Source organism: Neofelis nebulosa, chromosome 4, assembly GCF_028018385.1.
Source record: "Neofelis nebulosa isolate mNeoNeb1 chromosome 4, mNeoNeb1.pri, whole genome shotgun sequence".
Classification (NCBI taxonomy): domain Eukaryota; kingdom Metazoa; phylum Chordata; class Mammalia; order Carnivora; family Felidae; genus Neofelis; species Neofelis nebulosa.
In genome coordinates, this window is record NC_080785.1 from 94,346,071 (window position 1) to 94,364,418 (window position 18,348).

The 18,348-nt window shown below is 44.0% G+C and overlaps 1 protein-coding gene across 4 annotated transcripts in view; it reads right to left on the bottom strand.

Annotated features, from left to right (window-relative positions):
- The window catches only part of AMPH (amphiphysin), a 251,180-nt gene that overhangs the window by 9,860 nt on the left and 222,972 nt on the right, over positions 1–18,348 (bottom strand). For all 4 annotated transcript variants that reach the window (XM_058725445.1, XM_058725444.1, XM_058725447.1 and 1 more), the window contains 2 exons: positions 2,490–2,699; positions 166–396 (listed from right to left, as the gene is read on the bottom strand). In XM_058725445.1, the coding sequence (XP_058581428.1) occupies positions 166–396; positions 2,490–2,699 (441 nt within the window). The remainder of the gene's footprint in view (positions 1–165; positions 397–2,489; positions 2,700–18,348) is intronic.

Below are 18,348 nucleotides of genomic sequence, written 5' to 3' on the forward strand. Positions count from 1 at the left end.
TTTGATGGTGTCTCCAAACATAACCTTCATCCCATTGATTTGAACCTTTCTTCCCTCCAGTGCAGAAAAAGAATACATATTGCAAAAGGCAAAAGTAAACAGCCGAAAATCAAAGTTTCCAGCAAAAGGGCCTCAAAGCAGAGGAAGGACAACTGGCCACCAGACCTTGTAGAGGAAGCCGGGAGGCACTTCCTGAGACAACTGGCTTGCGGCTGGAGCGGAAGGCACGGGCTGGGAGTCCTCACCCGCCCTGGGCTCTGCGGCCAGCTCTGGGGGCTCGCTGGCGGAAGCCGCGGCCATGGGGGTCTCCTTGGTCTCTGCCACCTCAGCTGCTTCGTGTTCTTCCCCTTCATTGTTGGAGGCGGGCTCTATGACGACTGAAGGGATGACCTTCTCCTGCGGGAAGAAAAATGTGATGGTGCCAAGCAGAGGCTGGGAGCGAAGAAAAGACTTGTGCACTGCTTCTATCCCTGGCATACCCTTCATGGCTCCCACTTTCCCCACATCCTCTATTCAACAAAGTGCCCGCTGTTCCCCAAAACTGGCCCAAACCTTGCAGGACCTTCCTCCTGACATGGCCTCCTTTCTATCTCTCCTGAGACAGAAACCCTTGGCAGGATTAATTTCTGGACCCCTGAGCAGTCAGTCAGGCAGTTTGCTAAGAAGTGGGGTTTCTGTGGAAATTGGGAAGGGGGTAGGAGACTGCAGGGAGGGAAGGGGAGTCATGTCAGGGCGGGGAGACAATCCTGAAAGAGAATGTAGTAGGGTTCCAGGAATAGCCTCGTTTTTGCCATGGTCCACTCTTGTCCCACTGAATACTAACACTGTTTTGTTTTTTTTTTAATGTTTATTTATTTATTTTGAGAGAGGGAGGAGGGGCAGAGAGAGAGAGGGAGAGGGAGAATTCCAAGCAGGGTTTTGCACCATCAACGTGGAGCCCGATGTGGCGCTCGAACCCACAAACTGTGAGATCATGACCTGAACTGACACCAAGAGCCGGACGCTCAAGCTACTGAGCCACCGCCGTGCCCCCTAACACTGTTTGGAGGGGACATATAACCTCCTGTGATCGCTTTTCTCCCAGGGTCCCGCGGGAGACCTGCAGCCATATTGCAGTTTGGAGAAAATCTGCCTCTGCTTTGCTAGTTGATTATCATCAGAGCCCACACTGCAGTTACAGTTGGAGGGCACTAATTCCCCCCTCCCCCCCCCCACCACTCCGAGGACTCTACTCTCCGGGGGTAAAGCACCAGAGGATCAAGACCCCCCCCCGCCTTGTATTTTGCAACAAAGACGAGCAAGAAGAGGAATTTGACTAGCATAATGGAAGTCTTGGAGATGTTTACTGCCTTTCCGGTCAAGTTCTACATTCCCTCCGATATCAGTGGGCGCTCCCGTTATTTTGGGAGAAATAGCCCAGTTATTATTTGGAGAAAAGAATACACTCTTTCAACAAGTGTAACCATGGAATACAAACACACTTCTGGCACTGTGACAAGAAAACCCGGTGAACAAATGGAACGTATTTTGAGGCATTTCTCCAGATACCAGTACTCCCGCTGTTTTTCTAGCGGGATCAAAGGGATCACTTGGTTTCAAGCTTTGATTAACCCTGGAGAAGATTCGGGACAGATTTCTCCTGAGTAAACTCATCAGGACAAAGGAAAGCAGAACACTGAGAGCCCTTTTCACTGTTACCTCCTGGAATCTAGAAGAACCAAACGTGGGGTTTAGAAGACCTTCCCCCCACCGCCCCGCCCCCATCATGAAATACGGATTTGTTGACTTTGAACACTTCTCTGAAGAAGCCAAGACCTGAGGCCAATCGGGCAAGTTCATGTATGTATTTAATGACCTGCTGTCTTTTGTCCTTTTGAATGTGCAAATGAGGGGCGGGGGTTGGTGAAAGGAGCCTAATGGTGAATTTGGGGGCACTCTAATAATAAAAATAATCCCTACATACTACTAAGAATGAATATGATTTAACTACTAATGTTGGGTTCTCACTGGGTGCCTGCCACCGGGCTAAGCGCTCACTGTACAGCCATTTTCTCACGTAATCCATGCCACAGCCCCATTATTCTGTCATATTCTCTCCCTCCTCCCTCCACCTCACTTTTTCATGGTCTATGCTTCCTTCTTTTTCTCTGTCACCAGGGGGGCCTGCGTGAATCTCACAATGCTGACATCGAGAGAATGCCAGGACCATTCTTTCTGAGAAGCTTATATATATACATATATAAATATATAGATAACAACAAAAATATAAATAACACATATAAAATGAATTTAAAATTTTAAACATATATGAAGTTATATGATGATATATATCATATATTAACATAGATAAAATTCTATTTTGTAACGTGGGGCACCACACAATGGCCACAGACCTATTCTGCACCCAAAGGGGAGATCAGCACTCCCCGGGAAACAGTATTTCGACTGGCACCACCTGCCCGGAGCCTCCATTTCACTGGGACACTCACCTGAGGTGCTGCTACTTCGGACTCTTCGGGTTGAGATCTGTCACCATCCACGGCCTGTGCGGTATCCGCGTCGGTCCGGGCCTCCTCTACACCTGCTCCTTCCCCAGTGGGAAGAGCTGCCTTCTCCATCTCTGCCTCCTCCACCGGGGCCTCCTCAGCAGCCGAAACCAAGGTGGCAACAGTCACATCAGCATCCGTCCCAGGAACGACCTGCAAACCGGGAATCGGACAGGTTGTGTCTGTACCTCCATGGGACTCAACAAGAGTCAGACTCGGCCCTTCCACTTCCATCCCCTCTCCTGAGGCTCATAGGATGTCGAAGTTCTCTGTGACGTACCGAAGCCCAGGATTCAGGCATGGTGGGGCCCGCCCTCCGTCCATCAGAGCTGACCTCTCTTCCATGGGAACAAAAGGCACGGCATAGGGAACAACGGCCAATGGTAGTGTAATGGCACTGTTGGGTGCCGATGGTGGGTACACTTACAGTGAGCAGAGCAGAACGCACAGACTCGTCAAATCACTACGCTCTACACATGAAACTAACGTAACCTGCTGTGTCATCTACACTTCACTTTAAAAAAACGGAAAATGACGACCCTTCTTCCTGAGCCCCCAACGATGCCACATTCCTCAGCTTCCCTTGCACTTCGGGACGGCAAATGGAATTTGAATGAACGTGATGTATGTCATTCCTGAGACATGGCTTTTAAGGGTGGGTGGTCCCCTTCCCAAGGTATTTCTATTTTTGTCGCCTGAAAGTGGATGGTGGCAAAGCCCTAGAAGATATCTGAGTCACAAAATGGAAGGGGACCGACCCCAAAACCCGGATCAGGGAAGAAAGCTACATTAAGAAAAGCATCCTCACCATGCAAAGTCAGAATTTAGAAAAACTGCATTTCAGTATAAACTCTAAAATCTTCGTGGGGAAGGTCCCAGAAGCTAAATCGCAATTGTGAAAAAAATATATTGGGGAGTTTTCTCAATAGGACTTCCTGGGAATGAAGGGGAAAAAATTTTGTTATAAAATATGCATTGTAATCAAAAATCAAATCAAATTTGGGGTCCTTTAATATGAGAAGTCAACTAGAAAAGAAGTTAAAAATTTCTTTTGGGAGGGCTGGATGGCTCAGTCAGTTAAGCTTCTGACTTCAGCTCAGGTCACAATCTCATGGTTCATGAGTTCGAGCCCTGCATAGGGCTCTGTTCTGACAGTTTAGACTGGAACCTGCTTTGGATTCTGTGTCTCCCTCTCTCTCTGTTCCTTCCCTGCTCACACTCTCTCCCTCAAAAATAAATAAACATTAAAAAAATTTTGTTTCTAAGGTTGGACATAGTCAAAGAAGAGCTTTAAGTAGCATTTAAAACTTGCAAAAATTAAATAAAATGCAATCAGAAGTTTTATTTTTGAACAGATTGGTTATAGAGCGCACATCTAAGACTCTAACATCAGTTTGGCAGGCCTGATTTGCAAAGTCCAAATCAGAAAAGACTGAGGAAGAAGAATATTCAATTGATCTTATATAATACACCCAAGACACATATTTCAAAAAAGTGATTTGCTGTGATCAGCATTAGCTGTTCCTCTTCTCTACTGAATAAATTCCAACCAGCTTGTCCCGTTAGGTTAGGAAAGTTCTAGTGTTGCTGATATTGACTGCCACACCCAGAACAGGAAATGGACAGTGCAGAGCAGGCATCAGAAGTAGAAGATGGAGAATGTGAGCCACAGACCTAATATCAGAGCAGCACAGTTTAAATTTTTTTTTAATTTTATTCATTTTTGAAAGAGAGAGCGCAAGCAGGGGAGGGGCAGAGGGAGAGGGAGACACAGAATCCAAAGCAGGCTCCAGGCTCCGAGCTGTCAGCACAGAGCCCCACGCGGGGCTTGAACCCACAGACCGTGAGATTGTGACCTGACCTGAAGTCAGATGCTCAGCTGATTGAGCCACCCAGGTGCCCCCAGGGCAGCACATTAAAAAACAAAACAAGGGGCGCCTGGGTGGCTCAGTCGGTTAAGCGGCCTACTTCAGCTCAGGTCATGATCTCGTGGTCCATGAGGGCTGTGAGTTCTAGCCCCGCGTCGGGCTCTGTGCTGACAGCTCAGAGCCTGGAGCCTGTTTCAGATTCTGTGTCTCCCTCTCTCTGACCCTCCCCTGTTCATGCTCTGTCTCTCTCTGTCTCAAAAATAAATAAATGTTAAAAAAAAATTAAAAAACAAAACAAAACAAAGAACCCTTCTTCTGACTCAAATTTGTAGGTAACAGATGAAAGAAAACCAACCCACCACAGAATGCATTTGTCTACAACATAATATTGTGCTTTCGGGATGAAAAACAGTGCTAACAGCTATCCTATTTGTTACATGGCCAAGTATTACTCATATTCTTAGAAATTTACTTGCCTCCCTTATAGGAATTTGGCTCTCCACACAGTGTGCAGTGATCCAACATGTAGTCACAAACCATGACGTACCATTTCCTTCTTTTTTTTTTTCCCTACCCCATCTTGAAAGTACTGGGTTCAGAAAAGCAATGCTTATATGAATGGTAACACATTCATTTACAGCAAATTTATCTGTGAACAATTATTGAAGTGGGGATTCAGACTCTGGTGAATGACGGAACATTCCCCTAAATACAAAGTTTGTTCAAAAATTTAAGAGAACTGCATTTCTTGTTTTAAGTGAACACGTCTTTGTGTGCATGTATCGTTGCTGTTGTCAGGGGAGTGATAATCAGAACATAAATCTGCAGGGCATCTTCATTCCAAGAACAATGAACAATTATTCATAGCTTTGCCATTGAAGAAATCAACGGGCTGTCTCCAGGATCCTAAGGACTTCCTGGCAAAGTTTCTTCCACATCGGAAACGATATATAAAGACAGTGTGCATACAGTGGACTTTCAGACTCAAATGTAGAAAGCATGTGGTGTTACCATAATTCTGAGTTACTTACGCTTTCCATCTGCTTGAAAACTCACACCTATGGAGTGAGTATCTCCCTACTCTTCAACGGCATCAAACCAGGTGGACTGTGTATCATACAGATGGTACACACACATGCACACATACACACAGTCACAGATCAAAAGGCAACCATTGTGTTGTTGAACAGGCTACCCCTCCCAATGATTATGCACAAATCCTTCCATCCATATATGTGCCAAGCACAAACCACTAGGGATTGGATTTTACTCTCAACTGAACTGATGTATGTCCAGAAGAGAATAAGTCTTAATGGTGCTGTCAAAAATAACTTAACTCTCTCCATACAAAAAGAATGTTAATCAGGAGTCCCTGATTTATCTCTAGTGCTCTAAAGAGCTATCAGGTTGATCATACCAGATCTTACGACTGCAAGATATACCTGGCAGTATGTTATCACCTTGCCTTTGCTAAATAATTTAAACAGCTGTCATTGGCTGGATGTGACTGAGACCTTGATAGTGTGGCTGCTGTGATTCCAGCCACCAGCAGGTGGAGGCCAAGGGCAATGTCTGTCCCCAGCTCGGATGTTTTGCTGATCTCAAAGGAGCAAATACCCCAGTTTCCACCGGTCAGCAATTTACCTGATCTGTCACGTACACGAAAAGGGGGGGGGGGGGGAGGGGAGAATGATGGTCAACACAAATCACCAAAAGATTTAAATTAAAAATGTTAGTAAAGGCGAAGTGCCAAGGAAACAGACACTTTGACTACAGATAAATAAATAAGACATTAAAACAATTCTAAATGAACTACTTGGAAGAGGGCAGAAATTAACACGCTCCCATTCTTCTCTCGAGTCCATTAGCAATGAATTCCCATTTCTCTAGCTAAACATAACACTTAGATTTTACAGACCTTAAGACTATTTCAGAAACATAGAAAGACTGTCTGCTACCTGTCTTCCTTCCTTTCTGCTTCCAGAACTGGCTCTGAAAATCAAGAATGCCCAATCCTCCTTTTATGTCTGGAATCTGTTCCACATTTTCTGTTCTTACCAAAATATCTCCAATGCATATTTACTGACTGTAATAACAGAACAACATAAACGTACACTGGAAAACAGAACTCCATTTGCTCAGACTAGGTGTGAGCTCCAGATAATATCAGAGACAGATTGAAAAAGTGATTTTCAGTGACAGAGTTATCCCTCTTTTTGTTATTATTTTTATGGGTTCCAACTTGTTAGCTATTTGTAGATTCAGAAATGGGAAACATTTTCTGGACTCTGCTTACTTACTACTAGAGATGTTACAACTGCTAGGAAACACCACAATGATTAATGACTGCTAACTGTTGTTTGTTTGTTTTTTTAAGTGTCATCGGGGAGACCAGAGGACTGAAACTAGTGAAAGTATTTCAAGCCTATGACAGTCAATGTTGTTAAATTTTTCTTGTCCCCACAAACGTTAAGGGAAACACCATTATCTTAACTTCTGCCCCAAACGTACTATCTGTGTGGCACCTGGGGGGCTCAGTTAAGTGTCTGACTTCAGCTCAGGTCATGATCTCACAGCTCGTGGGTTCGAGCCCTGCGTCGGGCCCTGTGCTGACAGCTCAGAGCCTGGAGCCTGTTTCCGATTCTGTGTCTCCCTCTCTCTGCCCCTCCCCTGATCACATTGTCTCTCTTTCTCTCAAATATAAATAATCATTAAATAAAACCTGTACTATCTGGTGGCCAAATAGATTTATGGTGGGAAACGGCTCATGCAAAGAGATATAAAAAAGTTCTCCCTGCCCTCGGGAACATGTTGACTGTACCCAACAGGCCCACTGAAGCAAAGGCATCCTGACTAGTGGCAATTTGCACATGCATCACAAAAACCACAAGCACCAGGAGGGGCTCTCACTTTATCACACCACGCAGATCTTACTGCTGGAGCTTCTGTCTCAACAATCTCTTTGATGGAAAGCATTTTGGTCCTGGCATTCGTGCCAAAGCCCTTCCAAACACCTGTTAGCAAAGCTTCCGGAAGTGGAATGCAATGAATTCAATGCAGCAATGGGGTGTGTCTCCCACAAAGCAGGGAAACACAACAGGATGATGGAAACCAGCCAACCCCTCCAGGAGATGGCGCCCGGAAAGCAGGTCCACAGGGATCCAGATTCCAGACAAGAGTAGTGATTGGCTGCACAATAATTTGCAATCTTGTGTAATTTATTGATTTATTTTGTTTACTCATTGTTTGTTTTCTTGGCAATGTTAGCTCTGAGCAATGGCGGAAAAGCCAGCAAGGTCTGAGGACTACCCTAGAATGAAATTCCATACGTACGTATTGGCTAGGCTATTTTAACTGAAAATAGGCATTTCTCTGATAAAAAAAATAATGGATACCATGGGTTTAAAAACAATAGAAGAAATAACATTTCACACATTGATTTTTACTCATTTTCTGTGCTTAGAGGGGCTTTATTGTCTGTTTTACAACACACAGATTATGTTTCTTAGAAAAATTGTATCAATGGTTATATAATTTGTACTTTATTTTTTTCTTTTTCTTTTTAATGATTATTTGAGAGAGAGAGAGAGAGAGAGAGAGAGGCAGGGAGAGAGAGAGAGGGAGACACAGAATCTGAAGTAGGCTCCAGGCTCTGACCCACAAGCACAGAGCCCGATGTGGGGCTCGAACTCATGACCCCTGAGATCATGACCTAAGCTGAAGTTGGACACTTCACCAGCTGAGCCACCCAGGCGCCCCTATTGTTTTTTCCTATTTAGCAATTTATTTAACAGTTTTGTCGTTGAACACTAGTTGCTTTCTACTTTAAATATTATACTAATACTCTGAGAAAGGTCTTTGTTTATAACCATATTTATAGCAATTGCTTAGACGACACAGGTAAATAGTTTCAATACTCGACCATAATCCCTTTATTCATTTATGATGTCTTTATTGAGTTCTGTTTTTGAATTTTTCCCCAGCACTTTATTAGGGTAACAGTCAATATGGAGAAAATAAAAAGAATCATACACTGAACATCCAAGTGCCTACTACCTGGGACTTTCAATCCATACGTTACATTTGCTTTATTCTGTCTGTCCAGGCTGACTGAGTCATCTTTCAGTCTATCACAATGCTTTCCAGGAAATTCTATGGTGACTCTGTAGCCCTTACATATATGATAATATCTTTCTGCTGCTTCCATATGTGACCAACTATACTGTATTGGGGTTAAATAGCTACAATGTGATTTTTTTTGTGTTCAAAATCTGCATGTTGGTATAATAGTCCCTGAACTTTAGTGCTGGGAAGGGCAAGTCCAAGGCGTGCCTGGTTGTTCTTTGGTAGCACATCCCCCCCATGCCCCCATCCCTGCCCATGTGAAATGCTTGCAGAACTTTCTTCCAAGCTCTGAATTTAAAACTCTGAAAGATATACATTCAGATGTTAGGCTCTCATCAATAGTGCATTTTTGTTGGTGATTTCTTGTGATCTGCATGCAGCAATTCCTTCAACTAGAAAAATGAGGAAATTTTCAGCTCAAGCCTGTTTTCTTCTGTTGTGCTGGCTGGTGCTGCATCTGCCTTTTTTTTTTTCCTTTTAATGTTTGGGGGGGGGGCATTAGTGGGGGCGGGGCAGCAAGAAAGGGAGCCACAGAATTGGAACAGGCTCCAGGCTCTAAGCTGTCAGCACAGAGCCCGACGCGGGGCTCAAACCCACAAATGGTGAGATCATGACCTGAACCAAAGTCGGACACTCAACTGACGGAGCCACCCAGGCGCCCCAGCAACTACTCCTTTCTTTAAGGTGAACAGTTATCCGTGAATCCTTTCCTCAGTCTCTGACTCCTACATCTATTACCTTTGCTTATGATTTCCCTCTTTGCGTCAGGAGAGCTCCCCCTATCTGTCTATCTGTCCTATCACAAAACCCATTCTCTACATTATGGCTTCTGGTCTTCACCACTTCTGCAAATTTTAATTCTAATATTACATTTCCTCCCCTTAAAACTGTTTCTTACATCATCTGCCTCATAAGCAATTCCCTTTTTATCTCAATGCGGTTACCTTATCACCACCTCTCTCATTTTTTGTTTCACGTAAGGAAGGACATCTTGGATTTTGCTGACAAAAAATGTTGGTAATTTTATTTTGTTCTCTAAAGATAATTTATTTTAAAAAAAAATTTTTTTTTAACGTTTATTTATCTTTGAGACAGAGAGAGACAGAGCATGAACGGGGGAGGGTCAGAGAGAGAGGGAGACACAGAATCAGAAGCAGGCTCCGGGCTCTGAGCAGTCAGCACAGAGCCTGACGTGGGGCTCGAACTCCCGAACCGCGAGATCGTGACCTGAGCCGAAGTCGGACGCTTAACCGACTGAGCCACCCAGGCGCCCCTCTAAAGATAATTTAAACTCTGTATCCATTAGGCAATGTTTTCCTCCTTTTGGGTTGCTCTCTCTACAGCCATTTTAAAAATGTGTTGACTTGTTTTATTATATAAAATTAGGGGAGATCTCTCTAGGCCTGATCAGTAGACACAGGACCATCTTCTTGGCTCCTTTTATTCCCCCATCTGGAGATGTCCTTTCCAGAACAGGAGCTGGGGAAGGATGCATCAAGTGTCTACACAAAAGCATCTGTCATGAATGCCTCCGTATGTGTCAAAGGACAAACTGCTATGAGAGAAGCAGCAGACCCAGAATGACCTTGATGCTTCGGAAAGATGCTCCCACCCCACGGGGGGCTGGATGCCAACTGCGTTCTGCCCAGATTGGATGAATGAAACGATCACATACTTATTCATGCCAGGCTTCGTTATCATACTTTAACGATCTGTTTAATCCTCGGTTTGTGCAAAGTCCTCTGGTCTTGGCTAATACTTTCAGAATACAGCACCACTGATAATTTGACTTTCTTTGTATACTTAAGTGTAAAGGGCATTAAAATGAAAACAAACAAACAAACTAACAAAAAGCCCAACCCTGGTAATAGTGAAGCTGATGTAAGTTCATGATTTTTTTTTTAATGTTTTCAGGTGTCTCATTTAATTTTCAGTTATGTGCTCCTGGGATGCATTTCATTTTCATTAAAATACTCCTGGGGTAAGTAACACAAATGGTAACTAAAGAATGTAAGAAATGTACTGTATATGGTTAATTTGGTTAAAGGACATTTTATACCAGAGTCAGAGAGTAGCCATCTTCTGGATACTTGCTCTTGGAAGAGGCACTTGGCCCAAAAGGTCACTGAATTCTAGCCTTGCCAATTTACCCCAAACGTGAAGAGTAAGAATTCTGATCCACAGGCAGACTTCTGCTTGACAGGTTCAATGTATGCACATCCCACAGCCGGTGGGGAAACTGACCTTTACTGTGATTCTAGAGTTTTCTAGGCGTTACACCCCTGGTTTTTCACATTTATTGCACATTTATGTGCCCAACATCCCAATTAGGTATCATTCCCATTTTCTACACAAGTCAACGAATACTTAGAGGTAAAGCAACTCACCCTATCAGTAAACCAGGAGCAACACAGTTTGTCTAAGTCTACATTCCGTGTTTTGTCACACCATCCCGAATCCCAGAAGACAATGCACCACTCCAGAGTTCTGTAGTCATCCTGAGATGTAGAACATCCCCATGGACTCACTGCTTCCTACTGACAACTAAGCAAGTGATGCTTGGTGAAGAATGTGAGTGTATTTTCACAAACTCTAATGCATTCACCTGTTGTCTTGGAATGCCATTCTTTATAGTGAGATTTGTAGATTATAAATAAAATCTTTATCCACATACATGCACTATTTATGGGGCACCTAAGCAAACATATCATAAAATCCCTCTTAATGGAGAGCTAATTATGTGACAAAAAGATAATGAGAAATGGTTGGTTGGGTAGAATTTCCCTAACGTTAGTTTTGCCGATTGCCCTATAGATGCATTGTTTAGAAAGATATGTATGTGGTGGGAGAGAAGGTCAACCGTCTTTTGGCTTTACCGTCTGCACTACGGAGTTACAACTGAGAACACTTAGAAACTCGGCAGTTGGACATTCTCGGTTATATTCACATTAGAGACGAATAGGATCCCAAAGCTGGAAGGGCCATGGGGTTCATCTAACCCAATGTCACCATTTTACAGATGAGAAAATGGGATGGAATGCCAGCACCACTGGGAGAGAGAGCTGGAGTTCCAAGTCTTAGTTGTGATTCTTCCACTAATCAGCATGGGAGCTGGAATGAAATCCTGAGTCCCTCTAGAAAGTCAGAAAGGGAGATAAATAGCATAAAGGAAATGCTGGTCACAGGCCACCCCTGCCTTTTCCTACCCATCCCTTAAAATGGATCCAACCTGAGCCCTTGACTTGTCTGAAGATCCTAACATTTGTGTCTAAATACAGGATTTTCCTCCAGATGCATTTTAAAGAAAAGTCTAAGAGGCAACTAGCATCATTTTAGCTCCAAAGACTCCTGTACTGAGACACAGGCTGGTGGCTGGTACTCCTCTCCACACAAACTATATTGAAAACAGCTCAGGCCTTCATTTTTCTTTTAATTTTTTTTTCAACGTTTTTTATTTATTTTTGGGACAGAGAGAGACAGAGCATGAACGGGGGAGGGGCAGAGAGAGAGGGAGACACAGAATCGGAAACAGGCTCCAGGCTCCGAGCCATCAGCCCAGAGCCTGACGCGGGGCTCGAACTCACGGACCGCGAGATCGTGACCTGGCTGAAGTTGGACGCTTAACCGACTGCGCCACCCAGGCGCCCCAGGCCTTCATTTTTCTTCAGCAGGACTGCAGAGGTGAGTTCTCCCACGGACACCACCCCCAGTGGTGTTCCTTTCCAACGGGGCACCTGGTATTATTACAAACTTCATTTGATAGATCTATGCGCGTCCCTTCCTAATAAAGGAGTTTAGTGGTTTTCTTCCCCTTGACCTTCATCTCAATCATCTTTTCAATCTACTCTCTGAGAATTGCCTGCAGTCCCATCATCAACCGTCAGCAACCGGGTCTCAGCACAACTCAGCCACTGGGAGCAGGGTCGCCATGGCAACGTCTGTCAGACCTAGCTCCGTACTTTAAAAATTAAGATCTTCTGCAGAAATGCCAAAGTTAATGAATTTTTGGTTGGTCTGGCCTTTCAGATCATGGCAGAGTATCCAATAATGATACGTATTCAAACAATAAAGTTTTAATTAGAGATTTACTTGCAAAGTCTATGACATACATACCTAGGACAAGTGGATTTAGCTTTCAAAGCAAAGGTGAATACGGCATACCACATGCTCTCAGAGATGGGGATGTGAGCAGGTACCAGCTTCCAAGGAGGCTGCAAAGGACAGCTTCCGTGGATACTGCACGTAGTTTCAGAGGCTGTTTAAGGAAAATGCCTTTACAGCACAAGGAACAGTTGACCTTGCCTGGCCGCATGATCTATCTTTGAATGATACATAAAACATTTGCTGCCACTGCTCAAAGTGCCTTCTTGTGAGTAGACCGACGCTTCAGTTGGCTGCCAGACACACCCAGAGACTAGACCAAAAATGGTAATCTGCAAATCACCGAAATGTCATCAAGGTCTGTTGGCAAAACTCCCAATCTTGACCTTGCCAAAACCACATGCGCCTTTCTGGACAGCCTGGAATCCGGCCAGATGATGGACTGGAGCCTGAATCTTGGGGAAGGGTAGGCAGCTGACAGTGGCACGTGGAAGATCCAGCTGCACACCTCTGATGTTGCAGCCTTCGCATAGCTCGCGGTATTGGTTAAGTAAAGCCTACTCCAGGGTGGTGGGTCAGCCCAGTTGCCTAGCAGATACCACAAGGGATTTGGAAATGCTTACTGCTTTAACGTAATAAGTTGTAGATTCTTGAGCACAGGAAGAGAACATATAGTTTAGCAGGTACAGCGCTCTTAAAGGAGAGATGGGCACACTGGCAGAGGCAGGTAAAATCACTTCCCCAAGGCCACCTCGCTGCTTAGCCATGGAACCCATTCTCCAGATTCTCAATTCAGGGGTCCTTCTGTTACAGCCTCTTTGATACTTGCTCTACATCCAAAGTGGGGGATTAGGGGCTCCTGGGTGGCTCAGTCGATTGAGCATCTGACTCTTGATTTCAGCTCAGGTCATGATCTCCGGGTCGTGGGATCAAGCCCTTTGTGGGGCTCCTCACTGAGCATGGAGCCTGTTTAAGATTCTCTCTCTCTCCCTCTGCCGTTCCCCCGCTCACCTGTATTCTCTCCCTCTAAAATAAAAATTAAATAAAAAAACAAACAAACAAAGTGGGGGATTAGAATACACGTTCCTTCTGAGAAGTTCAAGGCTGAGGCTGCACAAACATTTCTGCTTTCATCTTGACCCTTCAGCTACAAACCAGGAACTTCCACGGAGTCTAAGCATTAGTGGTGGGACATGCTGGGGTGAGGATGGGGAGATTTCCACCTTGCTGCGACCCCGATGGCTTTAGTTAGATGTGCTGTGAAATCGGTCTACAAATGTACTTTTTAAGAACTTTGTAAACATTTTTTCAATTATTTTAAGTTTATTTATTTATTTTAGAGAGAGAGCATACAAGGGAGGGACAGAGAGAGATAGAAAATCCGAAGCAGCCTCCGCACCGCCAAACGCAGACTCTAACACGGGGCTCGAAGCCACGAACCAGGAGATCCTGGCCTGAGCCAAAATCAAGAGTCAGGTGCTTAACCAACCGAGCCACCCTGGCACCCCTACAAATGTACTTTTATAAAGCCTGCTCTTTTTAAAAATACAGTAGCTGGTGCAGTTGGGAGATGGCTATCTATGGATTAAGATGCCAGGATCTGAATTTCATGTTACCACTTTCTGGGTGTGCGAGTTTGGTTAAACCACGTATGCTCTGTGTCTCAGTTTCCTTAATCTGTAAAATGGGACAATGACACTGAGGTAAAGCCTATTTCCTGGAGCTTTGAGATAACACACATCAAATATTAGCACTCAGTGATATCTGCTGTTACTACATGGCCCCTGTTTACTTTAACCTTACTCCCTTGGTGTTATAGTCAGACTGCCTTTCGCTTCAGGCCACACAAAGTCATTCTCAAAGAAAGCATCTGAGCCACTTGAGACTTGTGGGAACAGAAGACAATTTGTCAGAGATAATTTCTCTATTCTCCCTCAAGCAGTTTTTACTGATCATACATATGGTTCCAAATCACGTCCACTCGTGAGGAGTGGTCCATGTAAAGGGCTTTTCTACCCCGGGGGAGTTGAGAAGATAGACCATCAAGAAAGGGCAAGAAGCGGATACAGAACAGTAACACACGCTAGTCTGGATGTTCAGTTCCACATTATCTGTGGACTCCATAAATCTTAGCATGCTCACTCATGGAGCGAGAGGGCTGAGCCAGTGGAATGCATCTCTGAGGCTCTCATGTATGGGGAGGGACTGGAATTGATGTGTGCGTGTGTGTGGGGGGGGGTGGTTAGTTATTACTGCCTAAGCAGAGTTGCCTTTTTAAAAATTATTTATTTATTTTTGAGAATGAGCAAGCAGGGGAGGGGCAGAGAGAGAGGGACACAGAGAACCCCAAGCAGGCTCCACACTGACAGCAGAGAGCTGGATGCGGGGCTCAAACCCACAAACCATGAGATCATGACCTGAGCCGAAACTGAGCTGGACGCTCAACTGACTGAGCCACCCAGGAGCCCTCAGAGTTGTCTTTTTTAACATTTGAGTGGGTCCGGTCTTACACAGGCTACCCAACAGTGCTGATTGGCCAGCAATGGTTTCCATGTGGGCTTGTAAATGAACCAATATACACTGAGAGAAGAGGGGAGTATTTTTTTTATCCCATTTCATTACAACCAGACATGTTAAAAACATCACCCAGAGCACAAAATTTCCTACGTGACAAAAAACGTACACGAATACAGACACAAAACTTCACTCACTGTATGATTCTACTTATATGAACTATCCAGAGTAGGTACATCCGTGGAGCCAGAAAGCAGATTGGCAGTTACCAGGGCTGGGAGAACGGCTTGAGGACCTGCCTAATTGGTAGGAGGTTTTAATTCGGGGTGATGAGGATGTTTTAGAACTAGATAGAGGTAACAGTGGTGCAACATTACGAATGTAGTAAAGCCACTGAATTGTTCACTTTAAATTGATTCCTCTTACGTTATTTGAATTTCACCTTAATTTAGAAAAAAAAAAAAGCACATGTCAAGAGAAACACTTAGAAAATCACTCAGCACCCATCATCTACAAATAGCTCCTCGACAGTGGCAGAATGATCTGAAACCTGATATTCACCTCTGAGTGGAAGAACACTCAGAACGAACGATAACATTACACACCCCTCACCGAGGCCTGTTCAAGAAGGGGATTTGGAATAGTAGACCCCAGAAAGCAGTTGCTTAGCAACTGGCAGGTGGTTAATGAATACCTCACGTTAGCCTCATGCCAGAAATAGCAGTGCCCCCATTTTCCAGAGCTGGAAACTGACAAATCCAGGTCAACCAGGTCTGTGAGGTGTGAGATGTGGGGAGCTGTCCTCCAGCTTGTTACCTTCCCTTTACTGGTGGCTAACTTCATCTCTTTCCTGTGACTTGGGGCAATGGTAGAGAGAAAGATCTAGGCCCAGCCACTTTTATCAACTTTGTGTATATCTCTGGAGCTCACCTGCCTTTCTCTCCTCCAACCACCTAAAGGAGGGTGTAGCTGAGGGGACAGTGTGAGTTCTCTGATTGACCCTATCTCCCTAGCAACGAAGGTAGAAAAATTCCCTATCAATGGACCTGGTCTGAAAGTCTTCTTAGTTAGACAGGGCAAGGAATTTTGATGGGACACAGCTTTAGGAACCAAGAGGAAACGTGTGCTGAGGGGGACCTATATGAGATTGAGTCCCTTAACACTTCTGACATAGGGCCAATGTTGAAAAGGGGGTTTCTATCTTCCACGTCTGTTGCCCTCTTCTTCCCCAAGTATAGATTTCACCTACTTCTGCTGATCTTGGGGGAAACCACTTTTCATTATGATGATGGCAATAACCATACCATCAAAAAATCACTGACTGAGGAACCTCTATGTGCCAGTTGCTGAGCTAGTGACTTGTGTTATTTCCAGGCCATTACAGGAAAATTTGAAGAAAATTATTGACCCATTTTGCCTTTGAGGTGATGGCAGCTCAGAGGTCACAGAGCTACTATGCTGCAGAATAAGAAAGATGGCAGCATTTTTGATCACAATAAGCAGCTTGCTTTTCCTAAATATAAAAAGTAAATTATTATCTGGGGGCACCTGGATGGCTCTGCTGGTTGAGCTTCTAACTCTTGACTTCAGCTCAGATCACGATCTCATGGTTGTGAGACTGAGTCCTGACGTCAGCATGGAGCCTATCCAAGATTCTCTCCTTCTCCTGTTGCCCCTCCCCCCCCACACACATATGCTCTCGCTTTCCCCCTGTCTCTCAAGAAAAAAAAAAAAAAACCAAAATTAAATTATCTGAATGGAAGCAAAGAGGAGGAAAATGACCATCTAAATATTTGTGTTTTAAGATCTCTGGCTGTAGTCTCTTTCAGGACCCCCAGATTAGAATGTCAACCAATCAAATTAATGACTCAGAATTTACTGTCACCCTGCTCTGTACTGGGTACCATGGAACAATAACAATAACAATAACAACCACAACAACAGAGACATTGTCTGGCCAGAGGGGCACTGAAAATGTAACTACTTGTTAGTGGGAATGCAGTCAAACTCAGAGAAAACAGCCACTTCTGTGATGTTTTTTTCTATAAAAAGGGATAGATAGATAGATAGATAGATAGATAGATAGAACTTAATTTAAAGCATGTTCCAGAGTGGGCACTTTGACTTTGTAGATAATTCTACGATGATGAAGGGCAGACAAGAAATCACGGTACTCTGGCTTCCTGTCATCTTGTGTGTTCCTGTGACATACTGGGACCTCATGCCTGGAGGCACAGTGGAAGCCCCTGGCTCTCACGTTTACTCTGCACAAGGAGAAACCTCAAATGCTGTCTCCCATGCACGTGACCGTCATGGAAGAAACCTCGAGCACGCTGTAATCTTGACCTCCTCCACCACTAGTCTGTGTGAACTTGGATGGCAGAAACTGTGTCTATTTACTGTATCACTGTATGCCCCAGATCCAGAATACAGCCTGACATCTAGGGAGGACTCCGATATACTTGTCAACTGAATGAAGGAAGAAACAGCCACATGCCTTCTACTGAAGCACACAGAAATCTTCCTAGCAAGATTAAGTGTTATATATATATATATATATATATATATATATATATATACATATACATATATATACATATATATATATATATATTCCCCCCCCACCTTGGTGGCTTAAGTTGATGTTGACAAGCCAACTTAAGTCTGGTGACGTCTTCAAAAAAACAAAATGCAGCGAAAACAAAAGTAGCCCCCAGAATAATGGGTCAGTGTTTCACCTTCCAGGTTTCTCCACCAATTCTAAAAACATCTTTACCTTGATCTTTCCCCCATTTCTGTTTTAGAAATAAAGGTAACCCTAAATTTAATTGCAGTATATTTAAAAATAATAGGCCAAAAAAAAAAAAAAAGCATTGGTCCAGTTCACATCATCAGAGCAAAATACAGGAGCAGACAGAAATTTAGAAAAAATTAGAAAGTGACTTTCTAACAAGAAAATGGAACAAATGCAGGTAAAAATCTTTATCTGATTCTTAACCTAATTTTCTGATATATATCTGAAACAAATACTGATCATTTATTTTCCTAAAGATGATTTCCATCACTTATATAACATGGAAACATTTGGACAAGAAACAAGTGTTGGCTTTTAAGATGTATCCTGCAGAGGGGTGCCTGGGTGGCTCAGTCGGTTAAGCATCCGACTTCAGCTCCAGTCATGATCTCGCAGTTCT